Consider the following 23,115-nt stretch of genomic DNA (forward strand, 5'->3'; position numbering starts at 1 on the left):
CTTTTTACTAAAACCCTCATTACAGTAACTTAAACTATAGTTGAATAAACCATTATTATTGACTTCCTTTTGTGGTTTCACAGTCATAACGGCCCTCCAAGGGAACCGGTAACTATAATCTGGCCCGCGACAAAAAGGAGTTTGATACTCCTGCCTTAGGGGCTCCGTCTGTAGCTCATGATGATGGTGGAATAGTTGCCAAATACCAGATATTCAAGTCAAATTTATTTATGTTGCCCCAAATCACAAAAGGTCTAAGGTCTTCGCATGCCCACACCTGACAAATATGATCGACACCTCTGATCTTAACCCCCAGGAGGGCAAGGAAAACATCTAGACTAAATGAGAACTCTTGAGAAAGGGCTGCTGATGGGAGAATCCCCCTTCCAGGGTGGCAAAGCTGCAATGGATGCCGACTTGAGTTGATCACGGAGATGACGACTCATGTCATTGCGACTTGGATTCGAATCACAGTTTTGAAGACTTGTGACTTGACAAAAACTCATTACTGAACTGCATTCATTAAGTAACTTGGTTTCCCAATGGACTTGATTTGATTTGACACGAGTTAACCCGTAACTTGACTAGCTTGAAGACCCGAAACTTTTAGTTGAGACTTGCACATTTGCGACTTGATTCCCATATGCGTCAACTAATTGTTCAAATCTATAAGACATTTAGAAACGATTAGCAATTCATTTTTTATAATTCCAATTATTGATCACCAAACCAACCTTAACTTCTAAATTTGTGAAAGCTGTATTTTTGTGTCAAGACAATTATTAGTCATTTCGATGAAGGGAAAGTACATGTTAAGTTACAAATACACTACTGTATATATAATTGTATGCTCCACAACGTCTCCTCTTCTGGAGCCGAGAGGGGCGGAGTGTTGACGCTCGCTGCGGGCTAAAATGTCAGCTGTCACCGCTCCGCTTTGCGGTGCCACAGGTAGCCCCTTGACGCCGTAAAAATGCCAGGCTAGGTGAGTTTGTAAACTTTGGACGGATAAATCAAAGACAGCCTCTATACACTGAAAGAAAGTTGATTCCTCTCTCCTAGTGGAAGCTAACAGCATTAGCCATAGCATTAGCCTGCTAGCACAGATTTACTGCAGATTTTTTTTTTTTACACTTTGATGACGAGGCGCTCCAGTTTTGGCGTAACTAAACCCTTACGTTATTATCTGACTAACTAATATACACTGTCATCTTTCACATGCACGTTAGAATTTTTCGCGAATTGTTAGCTTGATGCTATTCTGCGTTGCACTGTTTTTGTACACACTCAATTATTCACTTCTGTCAGAAAGTAGTAGTTTGCAGGGTTAATAAGTAAGCACATATTTCGTCTGACAATTTAATCCGTAACTGCGTGCGTGTGTTTTTGCGTCATACCTTTCTTAATATATTGAAAGTAAGAGATGTTAAGTTAAGAGTACCGTTATGTCTCTCTTTCCATGACAGAATCTGGGAAAATAGCTCCATGTCTACACAGCTTGAGACGTCATGTCTTTCCTGCTCATTACCTTCCTCATAATCCTGTTTCTTGCCATTGTCTTGTCATGCATCATATTCCGGTAAGTGTTCAATTTAGGAGCATCCAACTAACTGGCTGTCATGGTTGTAATTGTGTCTTACTTCCCCTTCCCATCTAAGATGGCTGGTCAACACTCTGGCAGTGCGACTCTTCCAGACAAAGCTGAATGCAGACTTGACGATCAAATCAGTGGGGCTGTTCTCAGTCAAAGGAGTCAGTATCCACTTTCACCCACTGCACACTGTGGTAAGTGACACACTGTCTACGTGGAACATAACTGCAGCCACTCTCATGTCCCTCAAAATATAAGTACAGGGAACACCAGCACAATGTGGCCCTAAAATTGACACATTGTGTTCGTGGAACATAACGGCAGCCGTTCCTATGTTCCTCAAATGATAAGTACAGGTTACACCTGCACATGTGTTCCTAACAGTTATTCCTTCATGACAGGAAATTGACCGAATATGGATTTCAAGCAAACTTGTGAACCAGAATTTACCGTGAGTAAACAAATTCTGCATTTTGACTGAATATATTGACATGTTGTGGTTCTTTCGGCATACTCACACTCGGCCAATCCTTCCTTGTGTTATTATTGATAACAGGCACCATACACAATAGAAATAAATTGAATGACTACAAATCATTCAGAGAGTTAAATAAAACTCCACAGCATGCACGGGCACATGAGCTTGTGCAATGCATTTTTCATGTGATTAACGTGATAGCCCCTCTGAGAAGTTATTCATCAGAACCTCATCATTGCGCAATAGCGACGCTACGCTTCAACCACACTCACAGGCACATGCCCGAACACAACATACTGTGCAGTTACTATGATGAGTTTAACAGTTTTTCATGATAACTGCAACTTTGCGCAATAGAAATGGATAGAAGCACTATAAGTCATCTAGAGTCAAAAAAGTTGCAATAATGTATCGATTGGTCACCTGCATGTCCTCAATGTACCTGTATTTGGCCTATGATTGTTCCTCTCACCAGTTAAACAGAATATAAATTGGTAAAATAATATCTAAAGTACAAGCATTTGTGTATTTTGGAGTGTGTGTTCGTGATGCTTTTTTTTGTTTGTTTTTTAAGTAAATACTTGGCATTATGCGTGGGCGAGACAAGAGTTCGCTTTGACCTTCAAGTGCCTCTCGGGCCACTGACGAAGAGGACGAGCCATGGGAAGAAAACGAGAAAGGTTTCCATCAGTGCTACAACACTTCGCTTCCTATCACAAGTATGTATCAGAATACAATAGAACCCATCCATCCATGACAGAGGATTCCATCCATGCACTCATAAAGTTTGAATGTTTTCGCACAGGATTACATCGATGTACACGTATAACACTTTGAATCAAATGCTTTCATAAACAACAGAGTTATTCATTGATTATCACACCTACTTTTTTTGCAAATCCGATAGAGAAAACAGGTCTTCGAAGTGCTTGTAACAAAGAATGCTTGTCGACACCGGTGTCAAATTGTGCGAGAACGAAACTGTATCATTACAATATTTTGGTCCACTTATGTGCCCTATTATTTTCTTTTGGCCACTCAAATAACTGTTTGTTTGTCTGAATGTGAGCAGTGCATTGCAACACAGCGCCGAGGCATTTCACCGAATGATTCGATAACAATGGCAAAGAGCACTTAACAGGTCAATCAACAATGCATTACAATGCCTGACTGGTGACTCGGCATTCTGTAAATGATGTCACTCGCCGGAGATTGCCAAACAAAAGCGTTTTTGTTGTTAAGCGCGTTGCCATGGGTCTATGGGTTGTGTTAAAAAAAAATTAACGAAAATATGCTTGAAATAATTTTATCCCCAAATATGACTGAAAAGATGGTTGGCCAAGTTTACTCCACGCTTGACCTTTAAGTTCAAGGTCGTACTGTAGTGCATTTTAAGTTCAGCTTGTAATTTCACCTGAATGTGTGCAATTTTAATAAATACCATGCATATGAGTTAAGTGGCTCAAAAAAGCAACTCACTTTCCACACTGTTCTTGCAGCTGTTGTCGTTTCACATCAGCTCGGTCAATGTGATGGTTCTTAACATGGCACTCTCCGAGTCGCTGTGGCACATGACCGTCACGTGCATCACGTTGCTGCTAGACCCCCACAGTAAGAGGTATAACTAACTGCTTTCTGGGCACACAGTTGTCTTAATTACTTTTTGTGAACCAACATGTTGCTCATTACAGGCTTTCGTGGGACTTTTCAGTGGGACAATTAAGCAGCAAAGTTCTCAAAAGCAGCCAGCTGGTGAGTTTCCCAGTACAGGCTGAATTCTAAATCAGCATGACTAATGTGGTCTCCATTTTGCAGGACATTTGTCTGGCAGAGGTGGCATTCAACCTGCTGCTGTCGGGCGATGTGACTCTCCCTGAGATGAGACCTGGCTTGCTGTCGCTCCGTGTCGGAACACTCCTGGCTGAGCTGCATGAGGGCCTCTTCCTCAGCTCTGTGCTGGTGACGAATGAAGACCCGTCTGGTGAGCAAATGCAAGGTAAGTTATTAGTTATTCCACTGAACGAATTAGGTTAATTGTAGGTGATTTCTATTACGTAAGGTGGCGGTTATTATGAATAACTGGTGATAGGAGCGATCATGTTTAAGCATTGCATAAGTACATTTTAACGTTTTTTTTTTTTTTTTTTGTGTTGTTCAGAGTGTATGGGCACAGAATTCATCCAAACAGAAGATGTTGAACAATTCCACAGCATCATCCCGCACAAGGCCAACATAGAGTTTGACAACACAAATGTCACCTTGTCCATGCACAGTCAGAAAAAGTGAGTCATGCTTTGATTTTGTATTCTGGCCAGAACCTGGTGTTCTTGACTCTTACCACCCGAACTCTTTCACTTGTGCAGACACCTGAACTGGACGCTGAAGTCGTTAAAGCTTTGCTACACTCGTGACAGTGAGCAGCTTCCTTTGAAGAGCTTCACCCCCGAGCTGAGCTTTCCGCAGAGTAGCCTGGGGCTCCTTCTGGAGGGTCAGTGCATAGCTGGGCTTCGCATGGTGTGCAAAGAGATCAACTAGTAACATTCCTTTTTTTTGGCAGATGGACTTCTTCTGTCACAAAGCAGGCAAAGAATCGTCTGTGTAAACACACTCAAAACATCCCTGCAGGCAAGGAAGCTTTTCTTTGTTGTGTGAGGAAAGCCTAGAAAGATTTGAAATCTGTGGTTCTTTGCTTGTAGGTCACATCCATGGACGTTTCTGGCTCCTTTGCTGTGAACACTTGCATCGTCCATTATCGTCACCAGGAGTTCTTCCACTGGCTCAATCTTATTCCATGGGCACAACTGATGCACAAGAAGGCGTCACGTCGAAAAAGGCAAGTGGTAATACACAGGGGGAAAATATTTCTTCTCCATGGTGATGATAATCCATCTTTTTTTTTGTTTGTTTGTTCCATCCACATCCGCATCATTCTGTCTATCATGTGTAGTCTATTAGATTTTTTGCCCACCCGTCTCTTCCTCAGGCGCCTTCCCCATCTGGATGCCCCCGTGATGATTTCCTCCTCCGTGTCCAGCCTCAATGTGTCCGTACAGCTTGGAGACACCACGCCCTTTACCCTCGGTTTCCTCTCAGCCAGCGCAGGTGGTACAGTCTTAATGTCATGGCGTGTTGCGGCTGTAATGCAAAAAATGGGGCTCATTTTACCTTTTATGCAAGTAGCAACTTTGCAAATATTTGCTCAACATAAAAACAGGAAGCGAGGGTCCCCATGAAAAATGGTGGATACATTAACAGAGGATAGGTAAAAAAAATACATCAGCAAATACAGTAGATGGATTCACCAAATGGCGACTCTGGGGGGGTTCTACTGTATCTTTTTTTTTTCCCAATGCTTGATTTTTATGTTCCTACTGCATTGTCACTAACACTGTATAAGCCATCAATTATCAAAAATTGATCTTTAAGAATGAGTTGACCATGCTGGTGACACATTGATTTGTGGGATGCAAGCAATTTTCTAATCCTTGTCAAACTTGTGAGGATAAGCAAATTAGAAAATGGATGAATGTTTATTTACTGACTATTTATTGTTAATAATATCCACAATTCAAGTAAAAAATGTGAGTGTGTGTATGTGTATATGTATTTTGTTTTTGTGTAACAATAAAAATGAATTTATTTTATGATCTTATTTAGTTTTTCTATTTAATGTGGATGTGGTACACCATTTTAGTCAAACATTCTGCTATCCTTACATTGATCTTGTTATTTTCGCCTTTTGTTTGTGCAGAATTACAGCATCTTTTGGACTTAAAGGTGGACCAAGGCAACCCGGAGTCTCGCAACGTGCACCAACGGGCCTCATTAAACCTGGACAGCTTCTGGTGGCGAGTGGGCCAGGGCTCTCATATCCAGCAAGCCCCACATCCTCCCGGCAAACATGTATGGGGTGAAGCTCTCGTTCTTGATTCGCTCGATCTTCAGGTAAGAAAATTCAAGAAAATCATGTCATAATGCATTTATTCAAGTGCTGAATTAAGCATAACTATTCTGTCAATCAAGGGGAGCTGGAATCGAGCCAGCAATGAGTTGAAAGGCAGCACTCCATCTTTGAGTGTGGAGTCCAGCCTGAAGGGACTCCAAGTAGAGTTGTCGGAGACCTGCGCGCTGTGTTTGTCTCGTCTGCTCTCTGTCATCTGCACTCCAGATGGAGTAAGGCTGTCAGATGAGCCCTCGCTGTCTCCCGCTACTTCCTACACGGGACAACCCTCCTCATCCTCACCTCTGCTATTCAAACTGGACTTCCATTTGGAAGATGTTAATGTTTTCACAGTCTCGAATCTAGCAGGCAGGTTTGATTTGAAACGGTCTTTAATGTGTATTTCGCCTTTGCATTAAGCCTATTTAATGTCAATTTAGGAGCTCTGTCTTTGCGAATGGATGCTGTCCGAGTGATGAGCTCGGCCGAGAGCTCGCAGGTTTCCCTGCAGGGCGTTGGCTTCTCCGCCATCAAGACACTCACAGAGAACACCGAGACATGCTGTCCTTCCTCGCAGGTTGCTGAGACCATTGGCAGACTCACCGCCATGGCACTCTGTTACCACGTCAGCACCCATACACTGCAGGTAGATGCCTATATTTCTTTCTTTCCGACGTATTTGTTCTCGGGGACATTTTAGATTAAATACATTTTCAACAATAAAATGTAAATGCACAAAATTAGGTTAGTTTGGCAACTAGGCCAGGTTGTACCATGCCTCTTGCCCAAAGTCAGCTAGTATTCAACAACTTGTGACACTAATGAGGACAATCGATGTAGAAAATAGATAGATGGCTGAAAAAAAAATGCCTAATATGTGTTCTTGAAGGTATACCATCGTACATATCCTTTAAGTGTTAACAAGTGTTTTTCCAAACAGGTCCAGTGTGAGGATAATTTGGCCGTGGTATGGACGCCAACAAACCACATGTTTTTGTATCAGCACACGATGGAAGCCCTGGATTGCTGGCATATACTCTGTCGTGAACGAGAATCTGAGTGCGCAATAAACCCAGACAAAAGGGATCAAAGAGATCTGAGTGTGCTGCTAGAACTGGGAACTGCTCGCGCGACGGCACACGTGGGCGAGCACAACTACATCCTCCTCCATGCCGAAGCACTGTCCCTCTCCAAGCACACCGGCTCACTGCATGTTCGCACACCCGCTGTGGCGTTTAACTTCGACGGCCATGATATCCTCTCCTTCAAAGGCTTGGATGTTGAAACGCATGAAGAGCTACCAGAGATGCAACTGCACAGGAATGGCTTTACCTCCTTCACCACGCCTCACAACCGTGTCTGGGTTTTCACCTGCCCATTCCTCTCCGTGGAGTTCCCCTACCAGTACAACTTCTCCGACACCTTCGACAGGGCTGTCAGCGTGCAGAAGTGGTTAAAGACCCTACACCGCCCGCCCTGCCCAAGCTCCTCTGTTCATCAGTGCCCTCCTCCAGACCTAATCTTCAAAATCAGCCAGTTTTCCTTCATCTTCCTGGACGACATCTTTGAGATCAAGCTACGTGACAACTACGAGCTCATGAAGGACGAGAGCAAAGAAAGCGCCAAGCGTCTGCAGCTGCTGGACAAGAAGGTGGCCGACCTACGGAAGCAGCACGGCGAACTTCTGCCTGCCAGGAAGATTGAGGAGCTGTACAGCTCGCTTGAGAAGAAACACATCGAGATCTACATTCAGCGCTCACGGCGCCTCTATGCCAACACGCCCATGAGGAAATCGCTGCTGACGTGGACAGTGTCCGACCTGGAGCTGGTTGTCCTGGCTGACCAGTCGCTTCATGGCCCGGAGCGGGTGAGAGAGCAGCTGAGAGACATCGACAGAATCAGCCCCTTCCCCAGAGAGGGGCTCCACTTGGTTGTCCAGTGGTGCCGCGCTTTCAAGTTCAAACTGGCTTCATTTTTGGGTTAGTTTCCAGAGGTGTCGAAATTACGCACACTTTATTCTTTCGAAGTACAGAGGCTTGTGATTAAAAACAGTGTTGACTGTAGGATTGAGCTTTTGTGCTCAAGTGAAAGTTGAAGTACAGATTCTGAAATAAATTTTTTTGGCTGAAAAAGCAAAACAATTTTGCTTTTCGTATTCCGTATTTTGACAAATACGGAATAGAATGTAAAGTTGTTTGTTTTCAAACGTAGGGGGTAAGAATAAATAGTTACCAGGAAACTAAATTCTCAACTAAAGAGTTGGAAAAAAAATTACTTGAGTAAAGAAAGTATTTGCTGTTCGTTACTTCCCACCTTGGATAATTTTACATAATTTCAACGAATAACCACTGACTTCCTGCCCTCACAGCTCACCTTTTTTGTGTTTATCCAGTGAGAATTCGGGACTACCCCCGCTACCTGTTTGAGATACGCGACTGGTCACTGTCGGGGCGCCTGGTCGGGACAGAGCAGGACGGACAGGCAAGGGCTCACCGGAAAGAAATGTTTTCGCTCGGCCTGCCGTGGGGAGATGTGACGGTGCACAGGAATATGCCACCCCTCAAGTTCTATTACGACTTCAAATGTGAGTTCATGTGCTTTCACAATGTCCCTTATATTGTGGCTTGCGGTCAAGTACACACATACCAGCAATCGAGGCAAATTTCAGCATTTTCCCTCCCGTCCGGTCAAAGTCAATGAAGGCCAGACTGTCAGATGTCTCTAAAACATGACCGTGAGAGATTGTCCTTTGTTGTTGTGTGTAAGAGTCATTATTCTGAAGTTTGAGGTGTGTTCAGATCCATCATTTGCTTGGTCTAGTAAGATGATTGAAATCACTGAGTGTACCTTGCTATACTAAGAAACCTGGATCTGCTGTTGACTTACTACTGTTTGTCTGCAGCCAACATTTGCCTCTACACCATCGTCTGGGGGCCATGTTGGGATCCGGCGTGGACCCTGATCGGCCAGTCGGTTGACCTGCTCACCAAAATGACGGCGGACCCATCGCCTCTGCTCACCTGGTGGGACAAAAGTCGCCTCTTGCTCCACGGACACTGGGTTATGGACATTGACCAGGCCAACCTGCATCAGCTTGCCACAGAGGTAAAACTTTACATAATAATTACAGTTGAATAACAAGATTTTAAATGTTAATTCAGGTGTCTGTTGGTGGTAGGTGCTGCCGATTTGATTCGAAACTCAGCAGTTAGCTTTTAAATGTCAGTGCTTGAACAGCCATGTCGATGAATGAGGTAATTACATTTAACATCATTTTTGTTCCCCTGATGGAGAAGAGAGAGTTGTCTGTTTGCAGGAAGGGTTTATTCATTCAACTCGATATCAGGATCCAGCAGCTGACTGAAACACGGCATCTTTTAGAGGAGGGACTATAATTTGAAGAAATACAATAATGTTGCGTGTCAAAAAAAATAGTTCTGACCTAAGTCAACACACAATAATAAAGCAGAATTCTTTCACGTTCATATTAATCCTCATAATTTGCATTAATGTTAAGGCGGTGATAGGTCAGTTTGACCCTGAACAAAATCGATGTCTCATGTTTATCAACATTACACACTGAAAAAAAAATGCACTGGCATTTAAAAACGTTGTCTTTTAAAGATATGTCTTTCCATGCATCTTGAAAGGTTTCACCTGCACTGTTTATGAAAAATGAGTGAATTATCCTCACTGAAGCATTATTTGTGCTAGATGAAGAACACAAATTGTCCTGGATGCAGATTGAAATAGTTATTGAGCCTAATAAAATTAATAATGATTACCGGTATCTGTTTCTGGAACTTTCGTATAATGAGTAAATTGACCTGGTAACATAATTACTGTTCCTGAAAAACATAACAGGACATTGAACAAAATGTTAGTCCTACTGTCCTTTCACCCATTCTAATATGAGAACTTTGCATTGGTACAGGATCCGTACAACACCACAGAGAATTTGCACTGGGAATGGAGCAAGCTCAACTTTGACTGGAACCCTGGCCAGTTTGTTTTTAAAGGAGATTTAAATGTCAATGTCAGGACGGCATCAAAGTGAGTATGTTTAGTTTGAGTCAGTCTCAACTTACAGTAAACATAGACATAAGATGTCAGGGATTTTTTTTAAACACTTGCCTGGTATTTTATTCAAATCACTCGGTTTTGGCGGATAGCGGGAAAGGGTCCTTGCTCATGCTAATGCTGAGCACAGTGCCGGAACATTGCAACAAAGTGAAGCTGACTCAGTGTTGCCAGCATAGCTACTTTGATACTATATTTAGTGGTTTTGATGCTGTATTCAACAACTTTAATGCAATATTTAGTATATTTGATGCCATATTTACCTATTTATCTGTTTTTCCTGCCCCTTAAAGGACTGTTAAAAAAAAAGTGCAACACCTGAGGCCTTTTTTGTGGCGTTCTTGAAGCCACATTTCCTTTGATAATTTAACCATACCCCGTCCATAGAGGTTCGATTGTGTTTTACTGGTGGTGAGTGCAGCAGCACTTCTTCATCAAACCACCAAATTTCACTTTGTCTATTACTGTAGCAGGTCTGTTCATGTGATTCATGCAGCAGGCACGTTGCCACTCACGGGCAACCCCCACTGCCATGCTGACAACTTAGCCGAACATTTCAGTGTGTACTTGTTATGAGAAGCTAATCCTGCAATCAAGAATTCTGAAGCTCTGTTCTGCATTTGGCTTTGACATGCTACCTTTGTGTGTGAGAGTGTCATTGTCTGTTTTACACTGTTTCAGTAGGAATGGGAATGCACCACTGGGGTTCACTAGAACTTTCTTGTTTCTATCTTAGGTACGACGACATCTGCTTTCTGCACCTTCCCAATTTATGTATGACGCTTGATCTGCAGTGGCTCTGCCATGGCAACCCTCATGATCATCATGCCGTTACACTCTGCTCTGCCGAGAACATTGCAAGTGTGACCTCGGGACAGCCTCACGACTCCTACAGGGCATTTCGCTCAGAAAATCTCAACCTGTCTATCACCATGGACCTTAACCAGCACTGTGGCTCTGGTAAGAGTGAGCGTGCATGCATGCTTACATGTGTTAGTTCCACATTAAAACTATCCTTCTGTTTCGCAATTTGCTTTTCTTTTCCAGAATCATCCCAGCCAAGAATCTTGCTGTACAGTAGCACTCTGCGCTGGATGCAGAACTTCTGGGCCACCTGGACCAGCGTGTCCCGACCCATATGCAGAGGAAAGCTCTTTCACAGCCTCAGGCCTGTGCGTAAGAAGCTGGGTCAGCATTACAAGCAGATGTCCTACACGGCTGCTTTCCCACAACTACAAGTATGTGTATAGCCTGTCCTCATTGCATTATGTAGGCAGTAGGGGTGCCTACATAATACATCTATTTAATCGACGTATTCATTGGTGCAGGTTGACATCGAAGTTGACCACACATCAACACAAGTCAATTTAATGTATGTAATTAACAACATTAAATTAGTTAAGTTAATAAGTTGATTTTACAAGATTAATACTTGTGTGTGTATATATATTTTTTATTTTATTCCACAAAAGAGAATGTTGAATATTATTCAGATATGAATCACTTTATGAAGAGTTTGTTTTCATTGATGTTTTAATGCAAAAAAAATCTTATTCTGTTAATAAGGCAAGTTAGTATATAAAAAAAAAAAACAAATGTAACATTTTACATTTTGGAATCAGTAAAGTTGAGTTGGTTTTAAAAGGTAATACAGTGGTACCTCTACTTACGAAATTAATTGGTTCTGGAAGAAATTTCTTAAGTAGAACATTTTGTAAGTAGAGACACGTTTTCCATGTAAATGCCCTAATTTGTTCCGAGTTTTTCAAAATTACGTACCGTTGTTTAGATGATTTTTTTTTCTTGAAACTTATATTTCAAGATGCAACTGTATTTCCCAAAATGTGCCTGAGAGAGCATGTCTGAATTTTGCTGAATTGGGGCATAACTGTGGGGATATTTTACATAATCCTGTCACCACCCTCAGTTTCTCTGCCCATGACTAAGCATGGGTGTAAAGTGTGCTATAATTGTTTATCATTGGGGTATTGTACTGTATTGTGTTGTGTAACATTGAATTAAGACTCCAGAGAATAATAGTTTTCCTTTATGGAAAACAGTATTTCAAGTTGTCGTTCTTGTCAACTGAATCTTCTCTCTCCATTTGTGTGTCCTTCAGGTTCACTATTGGGCATCCTTTGCCCAGCAAAGAGGTATCCAAGTGGAGTGTAACAAAGGCCACGTCTTCACTCGAGGGGCTCAGAGATTAATTCCACAGGGTATTTGTATATGTGGGGTGTATGTGTTGTGTGTTTTATTAACATATCTAACATGCAAGGAGAGATGTCAGATAGAAAGGGGCGCACAAACAATGCTGCAGTTTTTTTTCCCCTCTCTTCTTACATACAAAATACATGTCTGCTGAAACAGCTGGCACTGTGATGAGGAGGCTGATCTCTGAATGGAACGTGACTCAAATGGTGAGTGAGCTGTCACAGGTGACTGTGCACCTCATGGCCTCCACGTGGGATGAGACGGCCGACCACCAGATCAACGCTCAGGTGAACAAGACCCACCTGCTCAGCCTGTCCTCCCTGAGTTACCAGCGACAGAGCAACCGCGTGGAAGAGGTAACACTGTACATTTACAAGCGGCCATGTTTACAAGCAGCTGTGGTCCTCTGTGTATTATGTTGTTTTGTTCTTGCCAGGAAGTGAATCCAAAGGATGAGACAAACGCTTCATACACTCACAAGCTGCGCCTAGTTGACTTGCGCGCCTCCTGGACCACAACCAACAGGAATATAGCATTCGGGCTGTATGATGGTTACAAAAAGGCCTCGGTCCTGAAGAGAAACCTCTCCACAGAGGCGCTGAAGGGCCTGCGCATTGACACGCAGCTACAGGCCAAGAAGCTGAAGCGCTCGCCTTCAAGCTACTCGCCCACCACAGCCCCTGTTACACCTGTTGTGCCCACACTAACTCGAGCTGAGAAAAGTCCACATGAGGGTGAGGACTGCGCTTTTGCGTATTTAAAAAGATTAGGCCATACATAACACTATAATAACGAGGGAAAAATACATTTACGTGCCATATCATTTCATGATCACTATTTTTCCTTACACGGAAGCTACACCAAATGTTCTGCATGCAAAGAGTCCACAAAAGTAAACTCCAATGAAATCATCAAATCACCTATCATATCATTAATGCAAACACTCCATCCAGCAGTTTTTCTTTTTTAACCTCCACTGTGCACAATAGAAATAAGCATGACAACTGGAAATAATCCACAGTGTTTGGGAAAGTTGCTATAATGCCTGTCCCGTTGCTCCTTCTCTCTGTAGGAGCATCAATGCTCCAGAAGCTGATTGAGGAAACAGACAAGTTTGTGGTCTTTTCCGAAGAGGACTCGGGTGTCAGTGATCAGCTGTGTGGCATCGCAGCATGTCAGACTGATGATGTTTACAACCGAAACTGGTTTATTGAGTTGGTCAACTGCCAGGTAAATTCGCTGCATGACCACTCTGAGGGCCTGATTTATAAAGTCCAAATAGAATCCACTAAATTGCATGTTCACTCTAACTGTGGTTGGGTGTGTTGCGCGTAATATACTAAGATTACAATTTTGTGCTAAGATCCCCCTAAACTTCGTGTTTAGTCTGATAGCTCATACTGTTTGCAGCAGATGTCCAAGTGGTTGAGACTTCCATATTTAAAAGAGGATTTTGCAATTAAAAGTAGCTTTGATGGTTTAAACTGCATTGAACATTTGGGAGAGCACGGCAATTGCAAAATGTAGTTTGAAGTGATGAAATTCAAAGTGTTAGAATGGAAGGGAAACATACATATTTCTGAGATAAAGAAACAAAGCGTATCAATCTGATATGCAACATCACGTAATTTTTGTTTCTGGCATTTCATTTTGCCTGTGCCCATGCCGGCACAACTGCGTGCCGGTTTATGCATGCCTTTCAGGTAGTATTTGAAGATGCAAAATCAGCCATCGCAGTTCATCCAAAGGTTGATAAATCATGTGTGCTAAGTCAATCGATTTCTATGCACTGTTCCCAACATGTGAAAAATAAAACTGTGCTGCAAGTTGCCCGTTTAGCCGATGCAATCCTGGGTACGCCCAGTTAGTTGATCAATCTCCACATCTGTTTGGTGAGCAGTCAAGTATGTACTCGTTTTTACATGCACAGACTTTCAGTAAATCAGGCCCTGAATAAATTAGCCACAATTTGTCTGTGGTTTAAGAGTCTTGCTCCATACACAGATGATGCTCCGTGGGACAGAGACGGCCGGCTGTGTACTGGTGTCTGCGGCCAAGGCCCAGCTGCTGCAGTGTGAGCACCATCCAGCCTGGTACAACGACACCCTGAAGCAGAAGACCACCTGGACCTGCCTGCTGGATGGAATGCAGTACTTCGCTACCATGGAGCCCAACCCATCGGAGCAGGAGGACAGACAGCTGTGGCTGGAGGTGAGACATAGGAAGTTGGCCAATTTGGCTAGAAGCGTTCCCTGCAATGTTACAGTACTTTGGTCATTTTCTGAGGTGCTTCAAAGACTGGCAACTCCTTGAGATTTTTTTCAGATTCCTGTCAAATGGAAACCTCAGATTTTTAATTTTCATCATTGCATGTGGGCAGAGCATGGCAGCTAAGTTTGATTACTCTAGTTAGCACTACCTGGACTTTTGGGGAGATTAAGTGCCAGAAGCTAGTTTCACTTAACAGCAAAATATAACAGACATGAGTAAGATAAACAAAAGGTCTCTACATGCCATCCCTGAAAAGACACAAGACCTAAGCCATTCAGCAGACTATTGTAGGGTGATTTTGGCTATTTTGCAGGGGTTTTGCAATGATGGACTACTCGTAGAGATTTAAAACAGTCGATAAAGACCAAGTGCACTCGACAGATGGGAGATGTTATATACTGTCAATGTCATTGTGTTTGGGTGTGGCACCGAAGTTTGATGACCTGCTACTAAACACTACAAAGTTTACAGCCTGACCAAATGTCCTGCGTGTGATGACAATCACACCCGGAAGACATAATCTGTGTATGCCCCTTCAACTGTGACTTTCTATTTAGGTGAAAAACATTGAGGAGCACCGGCAGCGAAATTTTGACTCAGTGCTGGAGCTAATGGAGAGTGGCCAGGCCGTGGGTGGAATGGTTTGCACCACTACAGGTAAAACTGGTGACAGACACGCATACACTGCTCACACAAATCTCCTTATTAGAGAAAAAAAGTAAGTTATGCAGAAAAAAAAATTGTACAATTAAGATGGCCTTTAAATCTTATAATGCATTGTAGGTTCATCTTAAAATGTCACCTGGAAGCTGAGTACCCAAATTTTTTATGAGGTTTTTTTTTTTTTTTGAGAAGCATCTAAACCGACTTCAAAGTTGTATTTGCATTCAGACTGGAACCAGCCCGCGCAAGTGAACGAGGCCCAGCAGGTCCAGCGTATTATCTCCCGCTGCAGCTGCCGAATGCACTACATCAGTTACAGCCACGATATCAACCCGGAGCTCGCCACACAGATTAAACCCCCTGAGCTGAGAAACCACCACGAGAAGGAAGACCTGCTGAAGAAACAGGCCGGTATGTCTGCTTCCCATACAGATTCTGCATTTTCAGCATCAATTTGCTGATGATCGTACTCATGTCCCAGGGGCTGTGGACACGTTCACGCTCATTCACCATGACCTGGAGATATCCACCAACCCTGTTCAGTATGCCATGATCCTGGACATCGTGAACAACCTCTTGCTCCATGTGGAACCCAGACGCAAGGTGGGGCAATACAAGAGCATCTGCCTCTACTTACATGTGGGTTTTTTTTTTTTTTTTTTGGGGCAGATGACATTTTTTTTTTTTTTTTTTTTTTTTGCCTTCCGCCTGTGCAGGAGCACAGCGAGAAGAAGCAGCGTGTTCGTTTTCAGTTGGAGATCTCCAGTAACCCCGAGGAGCAGCGCAGTAGCATCCTTCATCTCCAAGAGGCAGTTAGGCAGCACCTGGCCCAGATAAGACGCCTGGAAAAGCAGATTTACTCCAACATCAGGGTGCGTTTTACATGCTCACTTTGCAAAGGTGCTAACGGATTTTTGACAAATAAAAATATACTTGTAATGTCATACATTTTAGTTTAAAAACCCAAAGAAATTCACATTTTTCACATTAAGCTTGTGAAACTACTTCAGCCTGAAATGTAATTAGTGTATTATTCACCCTTTATGTAATTAGTTTATAATACAGCATGTTAATATCTTAAAAATTATTAAGGAGCAAAAATAGCGCATACACAGCCACTTTATTGTTACAGACACACGTGGAGCATTATCCAACATCATTATGGACACATACTTAGCAATTCAGTAGCAAGGTACCCTTCACAGAAAACAGTAAAAGATGAGAATGTTGCTACCACTATTTGGGTGGCACCATCCAGTGGACAAAAACAGAAGTTAAGTTGTCCAAATAATAATAATAATAGTGATAGTGATAATAATAAATATGATAATAAAGCATCAGATTTAAATGCCGCTTTTCTGGACACTAGACATGCAAAGTGCTCACAATGGATACAATATAAATGTTGACAATAATTTTTAAGATTTGGAATGTAGGATAGCAAATAGCATTATCTGTCACAAGTTACAAATGTCTTTTTTTTCTCATTTACAAAAAAAAAAAAAAAAAAAAAAACACACAAAATGGTGTCAATTCTTTAAGATATCCATGCATCTAACCCCAACCCTGTCCTAACCTTTCTTTGCTGGTCACCAAACCTTAGGCACAACCTGATGAACTCAGTATTGACGAACTGAACGAGATCAACACGCAGCTGCAGAACCAACTCAACCAGGAGAAAAATGACATGCAGATGAAGAGCGAGGAGCTCAACATCCTCATCAGGTCCGTACCACATCTGTGCTGATTCAGTGTTTGTGGTTCTAAATCAGGGTATTGCACGTGGGCCATGTGTGCTTAACATCTCATTCCTTCTCAGGTGCTTTAAGGACTTCCAATTGCAGCGGGCCAACAAGCTGGAGCTTCGGAAGCCTCCTGAGGACGTGAGCGTGGCAAGGAGGACGGAGATCTACTTTGCTCAGGCGCGCTGGTGTCTAACCGAAGAGGATGGCCAGTTGGGCATTGCTGAGCTAGAGCTGCAGAGGTTCATGTATAGTAAGGTGAGGGACAACCAGGGCACCTTAAAGTAAAATCTTGTAATTTTTGGGGATTTTTTTTTCCTTCTTAAGGATGACGTCCTTTACATCCTGACGGTATTCAAAGCAAATTTTGGGATATGTTTTATTTCTCATGATAGCAAACAATTTTTCATACTGTTTTTTTATGATTTTTCTTCCAAAACATACCCCGGAGCAAAAGTTTCCAAAATGTTGATTAATCACTGCTTTTTTGCAACATATAAATGCCGCAGGGCTGCCAACTGTTATGAATTGTTTGTCTTTTGTTTTGGAAATCACTTAACGCTGCCACAATAGTAACATTTAATATTACGATCTTAAAATAAACAACAACAAAAAAAAAGCCGATTGCTTTGGTGACATAGTGACACATTGTCATGATTGTCTTCCACCAGTCTCTTTTGTAACATGGAAAACAATCTACTTTCGTTGTCCGTTTAACAGGAATTCAAGAAGCATTTTATGAATGTGTACATGAATTTTATGTCACAACAGCTCTCGGAAAAGTCACTCACTAGATCCGCCAAATCCCTAAGCTGGCCACATTGACTCTTAACACTAACAAATAAATCGTTTTGACAAATAAAATCTAATTAATAAATCGAACCAATTAATCGCCAGGCCTAGGGAAAACAATGCTGGTCTTTCATCTGGTCTTCTGCAATTGACTCGTTTTCTCACCACACAGCTCAACAAGTCTGACGACACAGCAGAGCATTTGCTGGAGTTGGGCTGGTTCACCATGAACAACCTGCTGCCCAATGCAGCCTACAAGGTAACATCTGTCATGTCCATTAAATCATCATCAGAAGTGGTTCTCAAACTGGGGTAGCCAGACGCCCAGCATATACAAACTTTAGCATCAGCTCTTTGCAATAATGTTGTTATTTATAAACTCAACAAATGTCTATTATTACAGGAGCAAAGTCCAATTTTTTTCCTGAAACAAAAGGTGCATTTTTTTTTTATGGTATGTTTTTGTTTTTACCGGACAATTGTGTAATATTACAAGAATTAAGTTGTATTTTATTAACTCGTTTGTTAAAACATGACTTGAAAATTCCGACTATCTTAGAAAAACACAAATTAATTTCTTTATGATTATTTCTTTTTATCTAGACAAAATATTTGTTCTTGTAAAGATTTTTTTTTAATTATCTTCTAAATTATATTACTTTACTTTTTTTTCCTTGAAATTAGGCATTTTTTTTTAAATTCAGGAGGTAGAATTATGAGGGGGACCTTGGAAAAATTCATACCGTATAAGTAGTCCCTGGAACCAAAAAGTTTGACTTTTAAATTTATTAACTTGGTAAAGCCAATGTGTTGTCTTTATATTCTCTGCCTGGTTTCCCCACATGCAGCGTGTGAGGGTATGTATGCACATCGCTGTTAGTCTGTGTTGATGGATACCATCTTGTTTGTCTTTATGACATCGTCCACTGAGACTTGAGTGCTGCATGCACAAGAATCATCATCCTGCCTCACTCATTTAATGTGTCTTCCGAACACATTCGCGCAAGGCCATTCCTGGATTCTAGTCGTTGTTTATTTGCTAGCGAGTATCATAAAGAACTAGAGATGCATATATTCGTGAAATGTACATAGGCCCACACATGGATTTTTTTTCTGTTTGTTTGTTTTATACCCTGGATGTTAATTTCTGTTGTGCAAGGTGAAGGTTATCCTGAATAACTGGCGAGAGGCGCAGTCGCATGAATCTAATCTTACAATGCATCTGCTCGTGCGTGACAGAGCACGTTATTTGACAGATCTTCAATTTTTATGGGTGGTAGGTTTCCATTTATTCCTATTGTGCAAATTGGCAGTTATCATGAGTACCTGTCAAGAGGAGTGATTGCTTCATTCATGTCTTTGCCCATGTTTGAACTTATTTTTTTACTCTGAATTATTTCTACTTGTATTCATTACTATTGTGCACACTTAGCGGTTATCATTAATCCTGACACATACATTGCACACATTCATGTGCCAGGGCGGGAGCTTTTATTTTGACTATAGATTATTTCTAGTACTTCTGTTTATTTCTATCGTGCTAGGTTACACTTATCATAATTGGGAAGGAGAGCCTTAATTGATTTCGTGACATGCACATTGTGCCATCTGTTTGGTCAGTCAATTGATTTTTTTTTTTACCTTGTAGGTTATTTTAAGTCATTGTATTTAAATTACGCAAGGTGGCCAATATCATGAATAACTGATAAAAAATAATGGATCTGACCACTCACAGTGACCAAATGTACCAGACTTTAGGTGTCACATAGGCTCAAGCACAGTTAGAATGGCCTAGAATTAATACCCGGCAAAGGTATGGTAGTAATATATATTTTTTTTCATGACACCTCTTCTTCCAATAGGTGGTGCTTCGCCCTCAGAGCGCCTGTCAATCAGGACGTCAGTTTGCCTTGCGCATTTTCAGCAAAGTGCGGCCCCCAGTGGGTGGGATCTCTGTCAAGGAGCACTTTGAGGTGAAGAAAGTCACAAACCTCATCATCGTTTCATCCCCCACATTGACAATGAAAACACTCCCGTATTTTTAGGTGAACGTGGTGCCTCTCACCATCCAGCTCATGTACCACTTCTTCAAGAGAATGATGGGATTTTTCTTCCCTGGGAGGAACGTCGAGGAAGAGGAGGTGGCTGACGAAGAGGACAAGTTCCGACTGGTCACCACAGGTTTGTTTTTACGTTTGTGTCTTGTGTGTTTTGTATTTTCATATCAACAAGAAGGCGGTTGCCAGGGAGAAAACCACAACCAAAGTCTGTGTCCACTCATTCCTGTAGTGAAGGGAAGGTTTTACATGCATCGAATTGAATTTTTGTCAATTATTTTAAAACTATTCATAAACCACTGTTTCCATAGTAGTCCGATGTGTGTTTGTTTATTTATTTTTTTTTTTTAATGTTTTTCACAGCTTTTATGCTAATGCCAAGACAGACTGAAATTACTGAAAGGCTCGAATTGTGCAAATAGTCCAGCAATGCCTCTTTATACGAAAAAGAACATTGGTTTACCACTTTTGTATTTTGGGGATTCAAAATTAAAATGTAAACAAAATATACAGCTAAAATTTCTTTTTGTCACATTTCTTTCTCCTTTTGTAATATCACGATAATACGATAATTATCTTTTGGATTGTGATAATCTAAGATTTTCATTCATTCATTTGTTTTATCTCTACCGTCCACATGGCAGGTATCCCCGTGAAGAATCGTCAGTCTTCCGAAGATACCATGGGTGCTATGGGCCCTGGTAAAGGTGTTGCTCAGGGGATTAACCGCAGTGCTGGTGTTAGGAGGTCGTTCAGAAAACCCCTTGAGGTATTGATACTTTTACAAACCCATTCCAATAAAGTTGGGGCATTATGTTTAACATAAATAAAAACAGAGTGCAATCATTTGCAAATCATGTTCAATTTATGTTTAATTGAATACACAACAAAGACATGATATTTAATGTTCAAACTGCTCAGCGTTTTTAACAAATAATTATTAGCTTAGAATTCTATGATTGCAATATGTTCCAAAAAAGCTCGGACAAGTGACAAAAAAGATGGAGAAAGTTGAGGAATGCTGATCAGACACCTGTTTGGAACGTCCCTCAAGTGAACAGGCTAACTGGAAACCATGATTGGGTAGAAAAGGAGCTTCCCTGAATTGCTGCCTGTAAGCGGCAAGGCTGAAAACCAACATTGAATGTCTGTGACCTTTGATCCCTCAGGCGGGCACCTCATCAAAAACTGACAACAATGTGTAAACATCCCAACCAACTGGAATTTGGTTTGTAATTGACAATGCCTGGATTAACCTCAAACGAGTGCTTTCTTCTTTCCCTCACCAGCATCCTGTTGATGACATTGACAAGATGAAAGAGCGAGCGGCCATGAACAACTCCTTCATTTACATCAAGATTCCTCAAGTGCCTCTCTGTGTCAGCTATAAGGTGATTAGTGATGGCTAGATGTAGGTTTAGAGCGTATCGATTGTATGAAACTGATTTCTAGCGATCTTCGATACCACTTTTTTCAGACCAATTAAGTACGAAGACTCAACCCTTGAGTACTCACATACCTGATACTCAGAATCTGATACCATTAGTCCTTTTAACATGTCAAGTTTCTATTAAACCGATGTCAGATAATTTTAAAGATTAGCCTATCATTTATTTCTGAATGAGGGCAGTCACTCTGAAATCGAAAATGTAACTTCAAAATAAAATACAACTCCCTACATTGCAAGTTATAAATTAACTAAATTCAATTAACAAAAGAGCCACATGAAACTGACAACTACCTAAGTTTTGGTCGTTGCTGAAAAATGTATTCGAAAATTATCATTTCAAATAAATTGTATTGCAGAATTAATCAGCCAAGAACGTTTTGTCAATTTCCCACCCTAGTTGTTAGACTTGACAGTCTATGCTCCTGTCTCTTTAAGGCTCCTTGTTTCCAAGCCACTTTTACACCACCGAACAAAAACGTGTGAGCCAATGTCATTGATTATCTTCTTCAGGGAGAAAAAAGCAGTGTGGACTGGAAGGACCTCAACCTGGTGCTGCCATGCTTGGAGTACCACAACAACACCTGGACGTGGTTGGACTTTGCCATGGCCGTGAAGAGAGACAGCCGCAAGGCTCTGGTTGCACAAGTATGCCGCTGGCCAACTAGCTAAAGAACATGCAAACCATACAGTAGCAGTCTAGATCCACATCCACAAAGTCCTCATGTTGGGAGAAAAAAAAACAGACAACAAAAACAGGGAGTAGCAACCTACTAGAATAAAACCAGTAACAACGTTAAAACATTACATCACAACTAGTGGACATATGGCGGCTTACCAAGTTGGTGGCAACCTAGAGCAAGACACTGACGCAAGAAATCAACTCGTTGCTTACAAACCTTTATTAGACCAAGGCACATATTCCACATCGGAAAAAGATTCACGGCACACCACTTAGGAAAACGATTCAGATCTAATTAGATGTTATTTTAGTGCTTCTAGTGAATTTTTCAACAAGCCCTGATCTTCTTCCTTCATCTCAGATGATCAAGGAGAAGCTGCGCCTGAAACCGGCCGCCGGTGGCGCCGACCCGCGCGGGAAGACGTTGGACGGCAAGGCGGACTCAGGCCTGCAGCAGCAGCAGGAGGAGGACGAAAAAGCTCGGCTGCTCATTGGCCTCAGTGCTACCGACAAGAACTCAGGAAAAAAGAGCATTTTCAGCAGACGCAAGTGAGTCGCTGTCGGGAGGGCCGAACTACCGTTGGGACTATTTTGAGGGGGTTGTGGTATCATTTGATCCTGCTGAACTTCACATTGAAGTGGTCAAAGAGCAAAGTCCTCAGGTGCCTGTTGATGATGAATATGACCAAACGCTAACTAAGCAGCATCACTGCATTTCAGCCAATGAGCACAATTGCTTGTTAACTCTTTGTGAGCGTTTCCCGCTGGTTCAGGAACACGCTTGAGAACCTCACCGATGTCGTCTGCTGTAAGAATTCCATTAGTACACAAAAAATTATGACTCACTGGTTTATATAAACAGACGCATTTCAGTAAATTAGGACTGTGTTTCCCCAACCGTTGAGCCAAGGCATTTATTTTACAAAAGGAAAATCTCTGGCACACCACCAAACAAAAATGTCACAAATTATATAGTCTACTATGATGCCTTGAGATATACACTGTTGTTTGGCCAATTTTTCCTCGTTCAATATCTCTGAAAACACTCGCAATTGTTCACAGCTCAGTGGACTAGTGGGCTGCACATGTATTCTTTCCTGATTCCAAACACATGCGTGTTAGTTTCATTAACGACTCGAAATTTTCCAGAGGTGTGAT

The 23,115-nt window shown here is 41.8% G+C and overlaps 1 protein-coding gene across 2 annotated transcripts; it reads left to right on the plus strand.

Annotated features, from left to right (window-relative positions):
- The first annotated feature begins 854 nt into the window (after positions 1-854).
- Positions 855-22,510, plus strand: LOC109529358 (protein KIAA0100). Of its 2 annotated transcripts, none has more exons than XM_019892693.1 (40): positions 855-985; positions 1,467-1,579; positions 1,659-1,785; positions 1,993-2,042; positions 2,644-2,788; positions 3,569-3,687; positions 3,761-3,821; positions 3,885-4,065; positions 4,228-4,351; positions 4,433-4,557; positions 4,627-4,694; positions 4,766-4,902; positions 5,017-5,171; positions 5,821-6,014; positions 6,093-6,378; positions 6,450-6,655; positions 6,950-7,988; positions 8,402-8,593; positions 8,912-9,114; positions 9,944-10,062; positions 10,826-11,049; positions 11,137-11,327; positions 12,209-12,308; positions 12,460-12,659; positions 12,740-13,037; positions 13,376-13,533; positions 14,308-14,514; positions 15,132-15,231; positions 15,466-15,648; positions 15,719-15,840; positions 15,954-16,109; positions 16,841-16,962; positions 17,057-17,237; positions 17,944-18,030; positions 19,634-19,744; positions 19,817-19,952; positions 20,473-20,597; positions 21,118-21,219; positions 21,789-21,923; positions 22,319-22,510. In XM_019892693.1, exons 2-40 carry the CDS (start codon positions 1,509-1,511, stop codon positions 22,508-22,510), a joined length of 6,732 nt encoding a protein of 2,243 aa, XP_019748252.1. In that variant the 5' UTR covers positions 855-985; positions 1,467-1,508. The 2 variants fall into 2 exon arrangements, with proteins under 2 accessions (XP_019748252.1, XP_019748253.1); XM_019892694.1 differs by having other exon boundaries at positions 5,053-5,171.
- Positions 22,511-23,115: the final 605 nt, after the last annotated feature.

Source organism: Hippocampus comes, unplaced genomic scaffold, assembly GCF_001891065.2.
Source record: "Hippocampus comes isolate QL1 unplaced genomic scaffold, H_comes_QL1_v1.1 scaffold72, whole genome shotgun sequence".
NCBI classification, from domain to species: Eukaryota; Metazoa; Chordata; class Actinopteri; order Syngnathiformes; family Syngnathidae; genus Hippocampus; species Hippocampus comes.

Excerpts from the sequence above, each read along its gene's own strand:
- LOC109529358 (XM_019892693.1), top strand. The coding sequence starts at position 1,509 with ATGTCTTTCCTGCTCATTACCTTCCTCATAATCCTGTTTCTTGCCATT. Across the intron at positions 3,688-3,760 it reads CTAGACCCCCACAGTAAGAG|GCTTTCGTGGGACTTTTCAG; the intron begins GTATAACTAACT and ends TGCTCATTACAG. Across the intron at positions 8,594-8,911 it reads GTTCTATTACGACTTCAAAT|CCAACATTTGCCTCTACACC; the intron begins GTGAGTTCATGT and ends GTTTGTCTGCAG.